The following is a 20021-nucleotide window of genomic DNA, read 5'->3' as shown; positions in this document are numbered from 1 at the left end:
CATCCCCACCATTCTGCTACCACCTACCTACACTAGGGGCAATTTACAATGGCCAATTTACCTATCAACCTGCAAGTCTTTGGCTGTGGGAGGAAACCGGAGCACCCAGCGGAAACCTACGTGGTCACAGGGAGAACTTGCAAACTCCGCACAGGCAGTACCCGGAACCAAACCCGGGTTGCTGGAGCTGTGAGGCTGCGGTGCTAGCCACTGTGCTGCCCAAAGTGTTCACCTGTAGGTTGTTGGTATAACTTCTTGTAACTTTTTATTCCAGTACCCTCTGATGCATCTTGGTACCCAATTTGTCTTGTTGATAACTGCTTTACTATGACCAAATGCTTTCAGGATTTGATGAGCAATTACTCACAGCTCCAGCGACCCGGGTTCAATTCTGGGTACTGCCTGTGTGGAGTTTGCAAGTTCTCCCTGTGTCTGCGTGGGTTTCCTCCGGGTGCTCTGGTTTCCTCCCACATGCCAAAGACTTGCAGGTTGATAGGTTAATTGGCCATTATAAATTGCCCCTAGTATAGGTAGGTGGGAGGGAAATATAGGGACAGGGTGGGGATGTGGTAGGAATATGGAATTAGTGTAGGATTAGAACAAATGGGTGGTTGATGGTCGACACAGACTCGGTGGGCCGAAGGGCCTGTTTCAGTGCTGTATCTCTAAAACTAAAACTCTAGAATCGTTTTCATTTTCACATTTTGCCAGTCGTTCTTCAAAGAACAACCCTTTCATGTTTGCTGTCCATTTCCCATTACCTGTTATTGTGTGCATTATTCCCTTTCGCATTCAAAATCTATCGCAGCCCATCTGTGTAATTGGAGTGACCAGACTGCAGTGGGAGGAGACTCACCATTCTGGGGAAATGTCTATCTTCCACTTGTCATCACCCACGTATACCTTACCAAAATCGGTACCTTGCTGCATGAGCTATGCGAGCTATGCAGTTGAACACTGTATTTCAATTCCCTTTGATACATTATATACTGAAAATACATATTGAGAAGTACAGCAATGGGAAAGATTACATGATCTGCCACTGAGGATTTAGAGCAGCCTGCTCCCACTGATGTCACTGCTTAGCTACAGTAACATTGTTTTGGCCACATGCACGACTTTTAATAACAGACACCTTACACACGATACAAGTAAATGTACTACACAAGCATATTTACTTAACAAATATCAACCACTATTCAGTGTGAAATGTTGCAATCTTTCTCACCGAAGTTTAGAATCCTGGCATGAATTGATCAGACACAGCATATCTTAATGCAGCTTCTAGGTTTTGTCCAGCAGTTGTGAGCGGTACTCTGTGATTGCGGAGAATATTGGCCTGCACAATGAGAAGCGTGAACCCTGCCTTGCTCTCCATCCAGAACACAGTGGAATGTTGCCTGCCCTTTTCCATGGTGTGCCCTTTTGAGCTTCTTATTATTCATTGGGCTTGACAGAGGTGACAGCTGTGGCTCAGTGGTAGCACTCTCACCTCTGAGAAGGCTGTGGGTTAGAGCCCTACCCCAAGGATTTGAGCACATTATCTAGGCTGACGCTCCAGTCAGTACTAAGGGAGTGCTGCATGACTAGAGGTTCCGTCTTTCGGATGAGCTGTTAAACCTCTCAGGTGGATGTAAAAGACTACTACTTCGAGGAAGTGCAGGGGAGTTCTCCCCAGTGTCCTGGCCAACATTTATATATCAACCAACGTCACTAAAACAGATTATCTGGTCATTTATCTCATTGCCGTATGTGAGACCTTGCTGTGCTCAAACTGGTAGCTGTGTTTGCTACAACATAACAGAGTCTACATTTCAAAGTTCTCAATTGGCTATGAAGGGCTTTGTGTTGTCATGGGATCATGTAAAGTGCTGTATAAATGCAAATCTGTCTTCTACTGGCCTGGAGTGGTTATTCCAATTGGATGACCTGACCACAATCACAGTTTCCCTCTCCATGCAGTGTTGCTGGTGTTATCCTGGTGCTGATGGCCAGTATTTTCACCCATGTTAAAATACACACTATCAAAATCACCGTAACATTTTACCAGTGAATGCGTGAAAGTGTTAAAGTACACATGCAAACACCATGCGACTATGAATATTGAGATCACGTGCCCGAAGACAGTGTTGATTACTTTTTTTTTTACTTAGCTATCAAAAATGCAATTATCCGCATCTGGATTCTCAAGTAGCCACTTGAGGCTAACATATTGAGCAGCACTGTTTTAGGCATTGGTGAACTGTCTATAACATTTTAATCTTTTTTGCAGTATATTAATTAACTTAAATTCCTTGTGTATATTTAGGAATTCTGAATTTGGCCTCGGGTGTAGTGGATCTTCTCCAGTACTATTTTCCAGAGTCCTTTGATCGCTTGCCGAGAGACACTGGCCTCTTTGACGGACCAAAGCCATCTCTCCTGGAGTCCTGTAGTGTCAGTGACTTGGCTATTTTGCTTAGAGGAAACAAACGGAAATCCCAGCCAATTGAATTTGGTGCTCATCAGGTTTGCACTTATACATCTAATCCTATCCTGTGTATTGGAGCAGCTAAATTCATTCTGATATGTTCTGTGAGGAGCTTGTATATTAACCATTTGGACTATGAGTGGAACAAGTGACCAGTTTAATTTGTAGAATATACACACGGGAAAACACAAACAGCCAGGTACTTTTTTTGCCTTTGGTATCCCTGGCACAGAGACAGAATTAGGGAGTGCTCATCTGAATTCCCAGTAGTACAGATGCAGAGTAAGCCGCCTTCTACTCAGCCCCAACCAGAAGAGCAGCCCTTACTTCGCCAGTGTCACATTTCCCATTTATCACTCTTATGCGATTGTCATATAGTGCTTAAATAAGGGTAGTTTTGTACACTAGGCGCATGCCCACCAACAGCCGGATTATGATTGTCCAAACTCATTGAGCGGTGGTCTGAGCTGGACATCAAGTCACAGATGTGCAAAGTCAGTGTCTAACCCACTGCACCATCTGCTTCACAGATACCTTAAAAAGAGGCAACCCTGTTCATGAGCAGAACCATCATATTCACCAATCGCTAGACATTTTTTGATTGTATTGCCAATTAGAGAGATTTTCATGAATTGTGGGTCGGGGTGGGCTTCCAGCGATGGACCTGTTCGCCTTTACAGATGATCAGAACTCCCGTGTTTCTGCTGCAGGATAGAGACCGTGATGCTTTTAGCCTAGCCAATTTTCCCTTTTCCTGGACACTTGGACTTTGTTCATGTTTACTCCTGTCATCCTGATCGAACAGGTAGCTGAACAGATGCAAGCGAAAATGATACAGGTGACTCCCCTCGTTGGCCTCACTAATTAAGGTTAACAGCAATAAGCAGAGACGGTAATCTGTGTCTTTGAAAGAGAAATCTTCTGTCAAATTGGGAAACGGGTGTATAAATAATTCTGAACCCAAAGGCCACAGGTTGGTGGCCTCTTCAATTACAGACAATGACCAGTAGAACACTGTCTCCAGCCTCAGTAATCGACACCTCAGTTTGTTCATGTAAGACATCCAAAGTAGAGCTTACTTTGACGGGAAGAGCTTGTGAAATGGTAAAAAACTAAATTGTTAGTCCCCCCTCATTTAATGTATCCCATATTCTGCAGTATCTCTAGTGTTACTTTGATTTGGTTCTTTTGAGGTTCATTTATGGCTAATTCAGTCTTTGTCTTTGGATCATTAGGAGATACCCACTGATATCCTCTTTTGGTCAGCTATTTGAAACTCTGCCACGTTTAGCTTTCAGTGGCTTCCATATGTGTCTCTAGTTCTTTTGAGGTCATTGTACCCTCATCAGAATGTTGGTTTTAAATGTCCTATCTGAAAATCGCACCGTTGTGTTTTTTTTTAAACTAGGTTCATGCACTTACTGTAGGATCAGCTTATATGATGTGACATTCTAACCAGTTGACCATTAGAACTCCCCTTTGATTTTGTTTAATAAATGTTAGCAGAGCCTCAGTTATGTCTCTTTCTCGCTCGCTCGCAACAACCTTTTAGGCAGTCTCGACATTTAGATGTTTCCTATTGTGCAAGGACCAAGGCAAACAGATAACCAACTAGCCAAGGGCAAGGCTACGATGCAATAAACCAATCATCTTGTGGGGAAAAAGCTGGAGAGGGGGAAAACTGAATGTCATTCCAGCTGTTGCCCACAGCTGCTTCCTGGGTACCTCAAATCAAGTTCCAATTGATGGCATGTACAAGCTGTCATACGGAGCAATCCTCATATATTTAAATATATTACTGTCTAGATTTAACATCACACAGATTGCTGCTGACATCTTGGTGTAGGCCTCCTTCACATGGGTCTCCCCCTTGTTAAATTTGTACTATTGGCATGTTCCTCTGGTGTGTGCAGGATGTGGAATACAGAAGAAAGACAGCTTACTTCCCTGATAGTATAATTCTTCAAATTGGTAAATTACCTTGCAGTTGGAGGGTTGGAGTGGGGGGGGGAGCAGTTAGTGTTGAGTGATTAATTATGGGTCAGATCAAATTGATGTAATGACAAAGGTCCTGAAACTATGCGACATAGGGTTGCACCTGTTTTCTCATTCCTATCTGTCCTCTTATATGTGTGTGTGTGTAAATTCTATCTAGCTAAGGTATATTCTTGTATGAAGATGATCAGTGTTGAGGGTGTGTCCTCGTGTTAAATTGACAGGCAGACTTACTGTCCTTGTTTTCATTTTTTAACACAATACATTGCAGGTTATTTTAGTCACAGATGAAAAGGCAAAGGATACAATACCGGAAGAGCTTAACCTGGCCCTGGTTCTGACAATATATGAAGCCAAAGGTTTGGAATTCGATGATGTCCTCCTTTATAATTTCTTCACAGATTCTGAGGTAACATTTCAGAAATGGGAGAGGCTTTGATTGGGGGGGATGGATGTGGTAGGTGACTCCAGTTAGTTTAACTGCCCCCCACCTTCGCCAACCTAGTTTTTTGCCAGATGGAGGCAGTTAAAATAGGATTTTTTGTGCCTGAATGGAATCAATACGGAGAGTTAAGAGTGTGGAATTAAACTGAAAAGCGAGCAGAATGGGATTAGTGAATTTTAAGTGTTTTTTGAGTGCTTTAATTGTGAATTGCCTTGAGAAATGTACTATGTTTTCATCATGTTTCTCATCAGGCTGATAAGGAATGGAGGGTCATCTCGTCCTTTCAACCTTCACCTCTGTCAAAAGACAACTACGGGCCATTACTGGAGCAACCAATAGACGATGTTGTTCCACAAAGCCGGCCCCTTGAATTCAATGCGGAGCTGCATAAGGTAAAACTGGTCTTTTTTTCCTCATATAATCTTTTTGTAAAGTAAAAGGGTTTACTCTAGTATCTACCCATGGGTGTGTCTGTGTGTTATTAGGGCTTTCCTATGTGTTGAGTGACGTTTCTAGCTGACCCAGTTGCTCTTTCTGTTGAAGGTGAGGAACTGCCTTTTGTATTGTATTTGTCTAGTTCATTTGTAAGAAGTCCCAGGCTAGGTGGCCATCCCGTTATAGTCATTGGATTGAAAATCTAACTCCTCAATTGTTCCTTATTTAACCTCCGTAAATATATTTTCAAATATCCATGGTTGGACAGCACTTCAAATATTTATCCACTTTTCCCTTAAAAGATGTAACCATCTCCACTTCAACCATTCACTGTGGCAAATCATTCCTTGTTCCAAAAATCTGCTTCAAGACATTTTTTTTCCTAACCTCTCTGCTCATTCTCTTAAATTGATGGCCTCTTGTCACTGACTCCTAAACCAGAGGAAATAGTCTTTCCCTCTTCACCCTATCAAAACCCTTCATCATATTAAAAACCTGGATTAAGTCTCTTCCTTCCTTTCTCTACTACTATGGTAATAATCCCAGTATCTCAAATCTCTCTTTTTTACATAGAATATACAGCACAGAAAGAGGCCATTCTGCTCAACTAGCCCATGCTGGCGTTAATGCTCCGTTGGAACCTCCTCCCATCCTTCCTCTTCTAAACCTATCAGCATTACCCATTATTCCGTTCTGCCTTATATAGCTGCATTTAAGGGAAAGCTAGATAAGCATACTCTGCCTCAGTTACATTATGTGGTAGCAAGTTCCACATTTTCACCACTTTCTGATTAAAGATGTTTCTTCTGAATTCCCTATTGAATGTATTAGTGGCTGTCTTATATTGATAGCCTCTAGTTTTGCTCTTTCCCACAAGTGGAAACACTCTGTGTCTATTCTATCAAAACTTTTCCTAATATTAAAAATCTCTATTAGGTCATCACTCGGCCTTCTCCTTTCAAGAGAAAAAAGACCCAGCCTGTTCATTTTTTCCTAATAGGTATAACCTCACAGTTCTCGCATGGTTCTTGTAAATCTTTTTTGACCCCTCTGCAGTGTCTCTATCTTCTTTTTAGAAGATGGCGACCAGAATTGCACATAGTATTCCAAGTGTGGTCTAACTAAGGTTCGATACAAGTTTAACTTCTCAACTTCTTAATTCTTGTTCCTCTAGAAATAAACTCAAGTACTTGGTTTGCTTTTGTTGAGGCCCAATTGACCTGTATTGCAACTTGTAGGGATTTGTGCTCCCAGATCCCTCTACTCCTCTATGCCATTCAGATTCATATTTTCCAAGTTATATGTGACCTCCTTATTTTTCTTACCATTGCCAATTATTTACCTATTCTTTAAGTTTATTAGTCTCCTCCTGTAATTTGTTACAGTCCTCTTCAGTATTGACTATCCCTCCCAATTTGGTATGATCTGCAAATTTAGAAATTGTGTTTTTGATTCCAAAGTCCAAATCATGAATATAAATTGTGAACAACAGTGGTCCCAGCACTGATCCTTGTTGGACTCCACTTTCCACCTTCTGCCACTCTGAATAACTATGCTTTACTCCTGTTCTCTGCTTTCTGTCTTACAGCCAGCTGGCTACCATTCTGTAATTGTCCGCAGACTCTGCATGCTCTGACCTTTATGGATTCCTTTATTTTTCTTGCTACAAAGTTAAGCTGACTGTTCTATAGTTCCCTGGAGATGTTTTGCCTCCCATCCTAAATCTAGGTATAAAGTTAGCTATCCACTAGTCTGCTGTCACTACACTTTTTTTTCAGTGAATTATTGAATGTGTAATAGTGCCTCTGCTAATTCTTACTTAGATTCTTTTAAAATGGACAGGTGTAATTGGTCCAGACCAGGGGTTTTATCCTCTTTGAGTTTTATTAGTTTATATATTTCTCCTTATTTTAAATGTGGTTATACCATTTCTAATCTCATTTTCCAATGTCATAACCACATGATCCCTCCCCAGGTAAGTGCTGAAGCAAAATAATTATTTAATATTTCTGGCATTTCATTATTGCTGCCTGTGATTTTAAACTGACAGGCCTTATTCCTATCCTGACTTTCCTTTTTTATTTGTGAATCTTGTTATGACCTTGTTTTATTGGAATTGGCACCCTCATACAATGGTGCCTTACACACTTTAGTGCAGGTGCAGTTGCTTAGTAGTTTATGATAGACCAGCAGTGAGTCCCTCAAATTAATTTTCAAAGCTCAGTCATTGTAAGTTAAGTTTATTTATAACTCCTGCAACTATTGAGCTGCTCAGAAAAATATCATAGCATAGGAAGAAAGCTTAAACTCAACAGACCAAGTTTCGAATGAATGACAAGCTTCAATACCTATTTTTATATTAAACATATCACAGCTGAATAAAAGCAGTGGCTAATGATCTACTCTGCTGTACATACTCAAAAATGAACGTCCGTGGTCAGTTTTCATCAAAATTCTCATTTATTTCTGTGCATCAGCTGCTCAATTGTGAACTGAAACAATTGTACACGGCTTTCACAAGAGCAAGGGTGAACCTCTGGATCTTCGATGAAAACAAAGCAAAACGTGCCCCAGCCTTCAAGTACTTCATCAACAGAGGTTTCGTCAGAGTTGTCAAAACCGATGAGAACAAAGGTAGGGAAGTTTAGAAGTCAAAACCTTACGCTTGCTTGCAGTGTTGAAACATACACAGCTTGAAACCTTACAGCTATCTGAAGACTCGAAACTGATTCAGCCAAATTGTTCATTTTGCTTGTTGGGATTGGGGGGAAAGGAGAGGGAGATGCTTTAATTGCCTGCTTCTCTCATTACTGGGGCATTTTTTAAAAATCTCTCTCCATGGGCTGAAGTTTCAATTGTCTTTGGGGGCGAGTTTGGGTGCAGGCGGACGTGGCAAGGCGTCACTGTTTCCCAACGCCTCAGTGGTGCAATTAGATTTTCAATGGGAGTGTAGGAGGGGGAAGCCGGCAACCCATTCGGCTACAATTAGTTGCTTGTGGAGCTCGTTACGAATGTGGGAAGCAACAGTTAGCAATTTTCAAATGGCAAACATGGGAAACACAGAGGCTCTGGGGCACATTTGATCATGGCTGTTGGGAACACAGCAGGGAACTGTTAATGCTCCTGACTGCAATGTGAGAAAGTTGTATAAGAGGGGAGATTTAAACTCAGTTGCTCGTGCAGTAGCACAGAGTTACCATCGCTTGAGCTGAGAGGCTTGATTTTGTGAAGAGTGTGTGTTTGGACTCTTGAGAGGAACGTGAGGCTGCTGGCATCCATGGCCACCTCTAGCTATGCCTGCTTGGTCTGGCTCACTGGAGCACTTGCCACAGCCTCAATTAGGGCCTCCAAGGGAAGCAGCAGAAAAATGTGGGGCTGCCCAGGGGTGGCTGACCAAACCTTTGCTAGCCCTCTGCTGTCCCTGTTCCTCCATTTCCAAAGGCCATGGCAAGCCCAATCTTGGTTGCCTTTTACTTTCTAAATTATTCTTTTGTGCTTAGCTCTCACCTCCTGTCTGCACCGATGCTGCTAATTGGGCGCTGAACTCGACTCCGGGCCAGTTGGTGGCTGACATTTTCAAAATTGCATTGTGTTACTGACCCTGACATGCTGCAGATTCAGGACCCAAAAGTGTTCCAGGTGTCAGATTCCCAACCCTGGGAATTAAAATTCGGCCCAGATGTCAAATATTCAGTCATGCTGGCTTCAGTTCCCAGAGCATAGGTGAACTCGCTAAATAACTATAAGGAGTTTTGAACTTTTTAGGATGGCCTGCTCAGAGGATAAAATGGTAAGACATTTATGTTTTTAGCCCTGCACTGCATTGTCACCTAGGTTCTGTTCTCAGGTCCTGGAGTGGGGCTTGAACTTCTGGATCAGACAAGAGACCTACCAACTGAACCAAGCTGATTCTATGGCACTTAGTGGTAACATTTTAGCAGTACAGAGAGGATGTGAAGCACTTCATTTACAACTGAAATGAAAAAGACATTAGGTTTTTGTTCTTCTCCATATGACTACAACAATGCAATATCCCCTGGGTGCTGATCTACAGCAACAACTTACATTTATATTTATATCTATTTAAAGAGAAGACTCTTTGTTTTACTGGGATAAAGTTAGTTGTAATTGATTTGAAGTAAATGTGTTTTGTTTTTTCAGAGCTTGATGACAGCATGTTTGTTAAAACCTCCACAATGCAAGAATGGACAGAACGAGGCGACTACTTTGCAAAACATCAGTGTTGGAAGGTGAGAGCTAAAATTGAAATTGAAATGTGAACCCTTGCTTAAAAACAATGTAAACACGCATGGCAGAGGATTTTTCAGAATCCCATGGGGGACAGTTTTAACATGGGTGAACAGGTGGGATTGGGTGTAGGTGGGGGTGTTAAATGAGCAAAAATTCCAAGGGCGTTGGGAAGCCAGCTCCATCTTCCAAATTATACTGAGGCAGGAAGCCAACCCACTCCCAGGAGGCAGGTAGGCATATTAAATATATTAATGAGGCTAGAAGCCTCAGATTTAACCTGCTTTGCAGGTTTAACCGTGGACAGCTGGCCGGGTTTCCCAGACCTCGGGAAATCTGACAGTTGCAGCGAGGCAAGGACAGTCTTAAGGAGAAGGATCAGAAGGAGGAGAGCTTCCTCCAGACCAACCGCCTACCATCAGATTGGGATCGGAACCCCCAATTAAAACACCACAGCATATGGGGAAGTCCAGACTTCCGGTTTTCTCGTGCGCTACTGAGCACCACCCTGCCTCCCCCCCCACCCCCTCTCCAGTCTCAGCGTGTCAACAAGTAAAATTTTCCTCTCATATCGAGTCATTTATGGAAGGAGGCCATTTGGCCCATCGAGTCCATGCCAGCTCTCCACGGAGCAATCCAGTCAGTCCCACTCTCCCTTTCGATCCCTGTAGCCCAGCAAGTCTATTTCCTTCAAATGGCCAACTTCCTTTCCAAGTTATTGTCTCTGCTTCCATTACCCCTGTGAGCAGCAAGTTCCAGGTCATTACCACCCACTGCATAAAAACGGTTCTTCCTCATATTCCCCCTGCATCTTTTGCCCAAAACTTTCAATCTGTGTTCCCTAGTCCTTGTACCATTAGTTAATGGGAACAGCTTCACCTTGTCTAACTTAACAAAGCCTGTCATAATCTTGTGCACTTCTATTAAATCTCTTAATCTCCTCCTTTGTTCTAAGGAGAACAACCCCAGTTTTTCCAATTTAACTTTGTAACTAAAATCCTTCATCCCTGGAACCATTCTGGTAAATCTCCTCTGTACCCTCTCAAGGACCCTCACATCTTTCCTAAAGTGTGGTGACCAGAACTGGATGCAATACTCCACTTGGGGCCTAACCAGAGCTTTGTAAAGGTTCAGTATAATTTCCCTGTTTTTGTACTCAATACATCTACTTATGAAGCCAAAGATCCTTTATGCTTTACTAACCACTCTCCTTTTGTCCTACCACCTTCAAAGATCAATGCACATGCACCCCCAGGTCCCTCTGTTTCTGCACACTCTTTAGAACTGTGCTGTCAAGTATATTTTGCCTCTCCCTGTTCCTTCTGCCAAATTGCATCACCTCACACTTGTCAGTATTAAATCCCATCTGCCACCTCTCTGCCCATTTTGCTAGTCTATGTCCTATTGCAGGCAGTTCATATCATCCTCATGGTTTGCCATTCGTCCAAGTTTGATGTTATTGGCAAATTTTGAGATTCTACTCTGTATTCCAAGATCCAAATCATTTATATGTAGCAAAAACAGCAGTGTTCCTAGCACTGACCATTGGGGAACACCACTGTCTACTATCCTTCCGTCTGAAAAACCACCATTTACCATGACTCACTGTTTTCTGTCCTTGAACCAATTTTTTATCCGATTGGACACTGACACTCCTATTTCACGAGCCTCAATTTTGTTAACCAGCCTTTTATGTAGTACCTTATCATACGCTTTCTTAAAATCCATATTAACAACATCCGCCGCATTCCCTTCATCAACCTTCTCTGTTACTTCATATATGTCTAACTTTAGGAGTTCATTGTTCCTATCCCTTCAAATTATGTGTGCACTTCACTCCCAGTGCAAATGCATCAGCTTTGGGCAACGCTCATTGGAGGCAAAGCGTCACAGGAAGGAGGCAGGAATTGGCACACATGCCTTGTTAGCTGACACAGCCACACTTGCCACCAGTTCATTGAAGAATATGGTGTTGCCAAAGAGCATAAAGGAATCCTTGTCTGCTGTCTGTCTATTCAGCCAGGGCTAAGGTCCACAGCTTGGGAGGTTATTAAGACAAACTCTTGAGACCAAAGCCCTGGAGCCCATTTAGAAGACCCGAGTTTGAGTTCGATCCTTGACCAAGTTCAAAGTCAATTGCCCTCAATAGTACTTCTCTCTCTGGTTACCAGATCATGTCCTTTGCATAGGAACATAGGAACTACTGGACAAAAAAAGACTTAGGTCCATCTTGTTCGCCTTCCACCAACCTGGTGATACACTGATAATGGAACTGTTGGATCTTGCAACTATCAATGTCCATTAGTCTACAATAGACTGAGAAGTAAAGGGAGAAAAAGACTTGCAATTATATACTGCCTATCACAGCCTCAAGATGTCCCAAAATGATTTACATCCTACAAAATACTTTTGAAGTGTGGTCACTGTTGTGACACAAGGCGAACCCCACTAATTAAGAGCTTTGGGAACTTTAGATGAAAAGTCATCTGTTCCTCCTAAGCATGTTACAATTACCAGATGTCATGCCTTAAATGACTGATAGACTGTATCCCAAAATGTTATTTTCACAACTGAGGGCATGAGAAACATCAACCAGTTCTTATGATTTTAGGGTTGACATTATATACTTTGTCTGGATTCATTCTCCCCATTCTCTCCTGTAAACAATACTGTCTCCCTTGTGATGAGTTTCTGCTGAATATCTGGTTGTACGACTATGTGACCTGGAGGCAGTAACAATGAAATCCATTCTAATACGAACTGGATGCTGTATTCTCTCATATTCTGCCACATGTACTTTTTCAATTTTCTGAAACATAGACGGATTAACAATTTAGTGATATGAAGTCAAATGTAAATCAACAAAAACTAGTTCATTTATCAGTTGATAAATTAACAGAGTAACTTTTATAGTAAATCTTGCAGCACTTGAACTTAATTCACAAAGGCTCCTTATAACATACCAAAGAAAAAAAGCTGCTGAACAGTCCCTGATAGAGTATAACTTTTCTGCAGTAATTTCTCTGATCAGACTGGCTATATATTTGGGTGTACTTCTTCCAACCCTGCCTTTCTGCCTTTCCAGATCTTCTCAACTAAATGAGACCAGGAGCAAACCTCTGTTTTGTTTCCTGGCTCGATGGGAAGCTAGCGCATTGATTTCTGGCCCTGTCCCCAGATCTCCCTGTAAGAGTTTTACAAAAAACTGCCAATTAAACTGGCTATTGCTTCCTGGGAGGGGGTTCCCTTCAGACTTGCTCCCACTGAGCTCAAATGAATAAACCATCTAAACTTGAAATGGTGTGAGAGAGGCACCATATCACAAACTGGTTCAAAAGCAAAGTACTGCAGATGCTGGAAATCAAACAAAAACAAAGTGCTGGAAATATTCAGCAGGTCTGGCAGTATTTGTGGAGAGAGATAGAGTGAACATTTCAAGTTATGACCTTTCATCAGACCTGAAACATTAACTCTGTTCCTCTCTCTCTGCAGATGCTGCCAGACCTCCTGAGTATTTTCATCACTTGGTTTTTATTTTAGATTTCCAGCATCTGCAGTATTTTGCTTTCATTTTATTGTATTAGCTAGCAAGCAAAATATAACGCAATGCCAAGGCGAATTACTTTTGTTGACAGAATAGAGCTAGCTATATCGCTATATCATATGCTAACATTGCGTTAACATGTAGCGAGTCAGCAAAACAATTATGTGATAAAAAACCAGGACTGTGAGAATTAACAGTCTCTTTCCCAAGCTAGGTTGAATGATCTTTTTTTCGAATTCGACGCCATGTTTTTTCATGGTTAAGGAAAAAAGCAGGAAAATGTGAACATAGAATTAGAATTCACAGCTGCCTCCCTGGTCATTGAGGACACTTAATGTATGTTAGACTTTATAAATGTGATCGAGTCCAAAAATTGAACAAGATATGACTGTGTAGATTGATGTTTTGGATGGAGGTTTTTTTTAAATAAAGGAATTTTTATGTTATGCAGTAGCTCTGGATCACTTGCTCTCCCTCTTTCCAGCAGGTTCTTTCTCGCACACACGCCCCACCTGTGCTATGTCCCAAATGGTTCCTCCCTCGGGCCCCTTTATACCTGAGCTAAGTTTCCTTTAAAGTTTTGCAGTTTGTCACTACAGTTTATTCATCCTTAGTTCCTCCAAAAGAGGCAGAAAGCTGGCGGCTGTTATCCCGTGCCCGTCACCAGGAGAAGTCCCCCAGCTACTGCCCCACTTAATGCAAGCTCGGGACCGGTAACTACTTATTTGGGGTGTTTGAGGCCTACAGGATGTTCATGAAGCCGTCCCATCCACCCATCGGCTCCATTCCTCTCCTGTACTCAGCGGTTTCTCATCCGCTGCAGATCCGACATGACCACCTCCGTGCAGCTCCAGCACCCACGCTGGACATGCTCCAGTCACAGCTAGCAAGCTGCCCCACCAGAAGAGGTAGGTGCTGCAGATGTCCCGATGCTTTCTAATTACTTTTGCTTCTGGTAATTTTAAATGTCCATCTAAGGAGATTATATTTTCCAGTATTCTGTTTTCGCAGGTATTCACTATGTTGATGCACATGGCTATTTAATTGACTAGGAATGGTAGAATTAATTCTACGTTATAACAAGGTTTAGTATAGGCTAAAGATATGGTTTCTATTTTCTTTGTAAATTGTTAAAGAAGATTCCTTTTTAATTCTATAGGTTGCTGCCAAGTGCTACCAGAAAGGTGGGGCTATGGAAAAAGAGAAACTAGCGTTTGCACATGACACCGTTCTCAATGTACAGGTCAAAAAAAGAAGCCAAAAGTAAGAAGCCCTTGATGTTTTTAGCACTTCTACTGTCCACCTTTACAATGCTGCACGGCTATTGTTTGATTTGACTTGCAATTTTTAAAGCAAGATAGAAATTTTTATTAAATTGCGTAACTTACCCAAACTCTTTGGTAGTACAAAAGCAAAATACTGCAGATACTGGAAATCCCAAAAAAACAAAAAAAAATGCTGGAAATACGCAGCAGGCCTGTCAACATCTATGCAGAGAGCAACAGAGTTAATATTTCAGGTTGATCACCTTTTGTCAGAACTTTGGTGGTGCATTGCTTCAGTTTTCTGAATGTGTGGTTTTGACATGGACATCCCAGCCAGCAGCAGAGATCAGGAATCTACAGGCACACTCTGCTTCAGTACCTTCACTGGTGTGCATGGTTCTATCTGCTTGGCGCAGTACCTCTCAAAGCTATTCTGCTGCCTTTTATTTTCCCAATGCGCCCTGCTCCTTATTCCTCTGAGTCTTCCTGATGTGATAAATTTTCCTCACAGTCTTTCAGCAAAACACCTTGTCCCTCTCCCAGCACGCTCGTGCACATCAGTCTTTGTAACTCTCGCTGCCTAGCGAGACAATGGAGAATGTTATTGGGAGGTGAGGCTGTCACTGTGGCGAGCGAGGAGACACCAGATTTCAGGAGCGAGAAGGAAACTTGGAAGCATATTCAGAGGCCAAGCAGATCAAGCTCTGAAATGCATCTCCAATGCTGCATGTAATTAAGTAAAAGCCCTATGTAGCTGATAAATACTCCTCGTTTGCTTGGTGTTTTGGTATGTGGACACACAGTAATACTGAGCTCTGAGAGGCAGTGCAGACTTCGGATGCACCCTCCCTTACAAGTCTCATGAATTACTGAAGGTTTTCTTTTGCAGAAAAAGAAAATGTTTTTACCCTAAAGGTGGATAAAGTTTTTTTTTCTTTCCAGGGAAATTCAGATCGAATACCTCCAACTAGCCAAGACTTACCTGGAGTGCAGAGTGCCGAAACTGTCACTGAAGTGCTTGAGAAATGCAAAGGAGTACAAGCTTTGTGCAGAACTGCTTGAGAAATTAGGAAAGGCATGTGATTATTGCATCTGTATTAGTTCTTAGTTTATATAGCAGCAATAGTTTCCAATCACCCCTCATTTTTAATACCATTTCTCTCATTTATTGCATGTGGGACAGAATTTCCATTTCCTTGCTTGACCAATAATCATTAGCATTGACATGTCATGTTCAACATCCATCACCTTTAACATCCGCTCCGCCCGCACCAGCAGCGCACCGTGGCTGCAGTGTATACTAACTCATCAAGGCTTCTTCAGCACTTCCCAAACCATGACCTCCTACCATCTAGAAGGATAAGGGCAGCAATTCATGGGGATACTATCACCTCCAACTTTCTTTCTATCCCAACCTGGACATATATCATCATTCTTTCATTGTTGCTAGCTTAAACCCCCGAGTAGTCCTAACCTAATAATATTGTGGAAGTACCTTTACCTTAAGAACTGCAAGGGTTCAAAAAGAAAGCTCGCCGTCACCTTCTCGAGGGCAACTTGTGATGGGCAGTAAATGCTGACCTTGCTAGTGACACCCACATTCTCAGAATTAATTTAAAAAATCATAGGAACACAAGGGCAGGAGGAGGCCATTCAGCCCATCGAACCTGCTCCGCCATTCAATATGATCATGGCTGATCATCCACTTCAGTGCCTTTTTCCCACACTATCCTCATATCCCTTTATGTCATTGGTATTGAGAAATCTGCCAATCTCTGCTTTAAACATACTCAATGACTGAGCTTCCACAGCCCTCTGGGGTAGAGAATTCCAAAGATTCAAAACCCTCTGAGTAAAGACATTTCTCCTTATTTCGGTCCTAAGTGGCTTCCCTGTTATTTTGAAATTGGTTCTAGACTCCCCAACCAGGGGAAACATCTTAGCTGCATCTACCCTGTCTATCTTTTTAAGTATTTTGTAGGTTTCAATGAGATCACCTCTCATTCTTTGAAACTCTAGAGAATGCATGCCCAGTTTCCCTGATCTCTCTCCATAGGACAGTCCCGCTGTCCTGGGAACAAGTCTGGTGAACCTTCATTGCACTCACTCTATGGCAATAATATCTTAAGGTAAGGGGACCAAAACTTCACACAGTACTCCAGGTGCAGTCTAACCAAGGTTCTATATAATCGAAGCAAGACTTCACTACTCCTGTACTCAAATCCTCTTGCAATAAAGGCTAACATACCATTGTCTTCCTAATTGCTTGCTGCACCTGCATATTGGGTTCCAGTGACTTACTGACGAGGACACCCAGGTTCCTTTGTACACTTTCTAATCTCTTACCAATTAGGAAATACTCTGCACATCTATTCCTCCTACCAAAGTGGACAACCTCACATTTTTCCACATTATATTCCATCTGCCATGGTCTTTCCCACTGAAGATGTCAGACCAAATCCCCTTGAAGCCACTTTGCATCTTCCTCACAACACACATTCCCACCTAGTTTTGTGTTATCTGTGAACTTGGAATTATTACATTTGGTCCCCGCATCCAAATCATTGATATGTATTGTGAACAGCTGGGGCCCAAGTACTGATCCTTGCGGTACCCCACTAGTCACAGCCTGCCAACGTGAGAATGGCCCGTTTATTCCTACTCTCTGTTTTCTGCCTGTTAACCAATCCTTACTCCATGCCAGTATATTACCTCCTAACCCATGTGCTTTAATTTTGCTAACCAATCTCCTGTGGGTGACTTTTCAAAAGCCTTCTGAAAATCCAAATATACTACGTCCACTGACTCCCCTTTATCAATTCTGTTCGTAACATCTTCAAAAAAAACTCCCAACAGCTTTGTCAAAAATGATTTCCCATTCATAAATCCATGATCCATGTTGACTATGCCCAGTCAGATTATTATCCAAGTGTCCATTTATCACATCCTTTAGAATAGATTCTAGCATTTTCCCTACTACTGATGTAAGGCTAACAGGTCTGTAATTACCTGTTTTCTGCCTCCCTCCTTTCTTAAATAGTGGGGTGACATTTACTGCCTTCCAGTCTGCAGGAACCGTTCCAGAAGCTATAGATCCATCCACTATCTCCATAGTTACCTCTTTCAACACTCTGGGATGTAGAATATCAGGCCCCGGGACTTATCAACTTTCAGCCCCATTAATTTCTCCAATACAACCTTCTTACTAATACTAATTTCCTTCAATTCCTAATTTTCCATGTTCCTTGGATTTCTAATTCTGGGAGATTTCTTGTATCTTCCTCAGTGAAGACAGACACAAAGTAATCATTTTAGTTCTTTGCCATTTCTCTATTCCCCATTATAAATTCTCCTAACTCTGCCTGTAATGGACCCACATGTGTCTTAGCCAACCGTTTACTTTTTCTGTACCTATGGAAGCTTTTACAGTCCATTTTTATGTTTTTTGCTAGTTTACATTCATATTCTGTACTCCCTTTTATCAGTCCTCCTTTGCTGTATTCTAAAATCCTCCTAATCCTCAGGTTTACTACTATTTCCAGCAACTTTATAGACCATTTCTTTCTATCTAATATGTTCCTTAACTTCCTTTGTTAGCCACCGTTCACTGCCTTCTCTTTTTGGGTTTTTGTGCCTTGAAGGAATGTGTAGTTGCTGTAAACTATGTAGTTCTTTAAAGATTGTCCACTGCCTATGTACTGTCATACCTTTTAATGTATTTTCCCAATCCACCTCAGCCAATTTGTCCCTCATACCTTCATAATTTCCTTTGTTCAGATTTAACACCCTGGCGTCAGATTGAACTACCTCACTTTCAAACATAATGTAGAATTCTATCATATTATGGTCACTCATCCCTAAAGGTTCTTTTAAAATAAGATTATTAATTAGCCCTTTCTCATTACATAATACCAGATCTAAAATGGACTGTTTTCTAGTCAGTTCCTCGACATACTGCTCTAGAAAACCATCCTTAACACTCCAGAAACTCTTCCTCCATGGCATTAGTGCTCATTAGGTTTACCCAGTCTATATGCAGATTGAAATCACCCATGATTACTGTGTTACCCATGCTACATGCTTCTCTAATCTCCTGATTAATGCCATGCCCCACACTACCACTACTGCTTGGTGGTCTATAAACAACTCCTACCAATGTTTGCTGCCCCTTGCTGTTTCTTAGCTCCACCCAAATAGATTCCACATTAACTCAGTACTGGGTCCCCTGCTTTTTGTGGTATAGAAGAACAATTTGGATGTAAATGTAGGGGACACGATCAAGAAGTTCGCAGAGACACAGAGATTGGCCATGTGGTAGATAGCGAGGAGAATAGCTGTAAGCTGCATACGGAATCCTTTCCTTTATTAGCCGAGGTATTGAATATAAAAGCAGGGAGGTTATGCTGGAACTGTATAACTCATTGGTTGGGCCACAACTTGAGTACTGTGTGCAGTTCTGGTCACCTCATTACAGAAAGGATGTAATTGCACTAGAGAGGGTACAGAGGAGATTTACGTGGATGTTGCCGGGACTGGAAAATGCAGCAATGAGGAAAGATTGGATAGGCTGGGGTTGTTCTCCTTGGAAGAGAGAAGGCTGAGGGGAGATCTGATTGAAATGTACGAAATTTTGAGCTGCCTGGATAGAGTGGAGGTGAAGGATCTATTCACCTTAGCGGAGAGGTCAGTGACGAGGGGGCATAGATTTAAAGTGATTGGTCGAAAAATTAGAGCGGAGATGAGGAAAGACATTTCCACCCAGAGGGTGGTGGGGGTCTGGAACTCACTGCCTGAAAGGGTAGTTGAGGCAAAGATCCTCAACTCATTCAAAAGAATATGCATCTCAAGTGCAGTATTAGGTGGATCGTTTTTCGGCCGGCACAGATGCGATGGGCCAAGTGGCCTCTGTCTGTGCCTTAAACTTTCCATGATTCTGTTTTGTTCTTCCAATCTGAGATACTCCCGTACTAATGTACTGATCCCATCCCTTATTATCAGCACAACGCCACCTCCTTTCCTTTTTGCCTGTCCTTCCTAAATATCGAATACCCTTGAATATTCAATTCCTAATCTTGGTCACCCTGTAGCCACGTTTCCGTAATGGCAATTAGATAAAACCCACTTACCTCTATTTGTGTCTTTAAATCATCTACCTTGTTGTGAATGCTGCGTGCATTCAGGTAGAGTGCCCTTAACTTTATCTTTTTTGACATTGTTCTACATTCTAAGCCTCGTTGATGCTTGCCTTTGTTTCATCTGCTACTTTTCTATTTCCTGTTACCAGTTTTACTTCCATCCAATTTGAGTTACCCCTCAGGTTCCCATTCCCCCTGACAAACCAGTTTAAACACTCCTCAGAAGCACTAGCAAATCTCCCTGTGCAGATATTAGTTCCGGTTCTGTTAAGGTATAGCCCGTCCAACTTGTACAGGCCCCACCTGCCCCAGAACCGGTCCCAATGCCTCAAATCTGAAGCCCTCCTTCCTACACCAATTCTCCAGCCACGTGTTCAATCAATCATTCCTCTTATCCCTGTTCTCACTAGCACGTGGCACTGGGACTAATCCTGAGATTACTGCTTTTGAGGTCCTGCTTTTTAATTTCCTTCCTAACTCCCTA

At 42.1% G+C, this 20021-nt stretch overlaps 1 protein-coding gene across 8 annotated transcripts in view; it reads left to right on the top strand.

The window, feature by feature from the left end:
* LOC137370106 (TPR and ankyrin repeat-containing protein 1-like) overlaps window positions 1-20021 on the top strand; it is a 113229-nt gene that overhangs the window by 74769 nt on the left and 18439 nt on the right. For all 8 annotated transcript variants that reach the window (XM_068032264.1, XM_068032261.1, XM_068032263.1 and 5 more), the window contains 7 exons: window positions 2309-2508; window positions 4737-4874; window positions 5162-5302; window positions 7823-7979; window positions 9507-9595; window positions 14297-14400; window positions 15345-15477. In XM_068032264.1, coding sequence (XP_067888365.1) covers window positions 2309-2508; window positions 4737-4874; window positions 5162-5302; window positions 7823-7979; window positions 9507-9595; window positions 14297-14400; window positions 15345-15477 — 962 coding nt within the window. The remainder of the gene's footprint in view (window positions 1-2308; window positions 2509-4736; window positions 4875-5161; window positions 5303-7822; window positions 7980-9506; window positions 9596-14296; window positions 14401-15344; window positions 15478-20021) is intronic.

This window comes from Heterodontus francisci, chromosome 5 (assembly GCF_036365525.1).
Source record: "Heterodontus francisci isolate sHetFra1 chromosome 5, sHetFra1.hap1, whole genome shotgun sequence".
NCBI lineage: Eukaryota > Metazoa > Chordata > Chondrichthyes > Heterodontiformes > Heterodontidae > Heterodontus > Heterodontus francisci.
The sequence above is the reverse complement of the archived record's forward strand: the minus strand, read 5'-3'. Positions and strand labels throughout refer to the sequence as shown.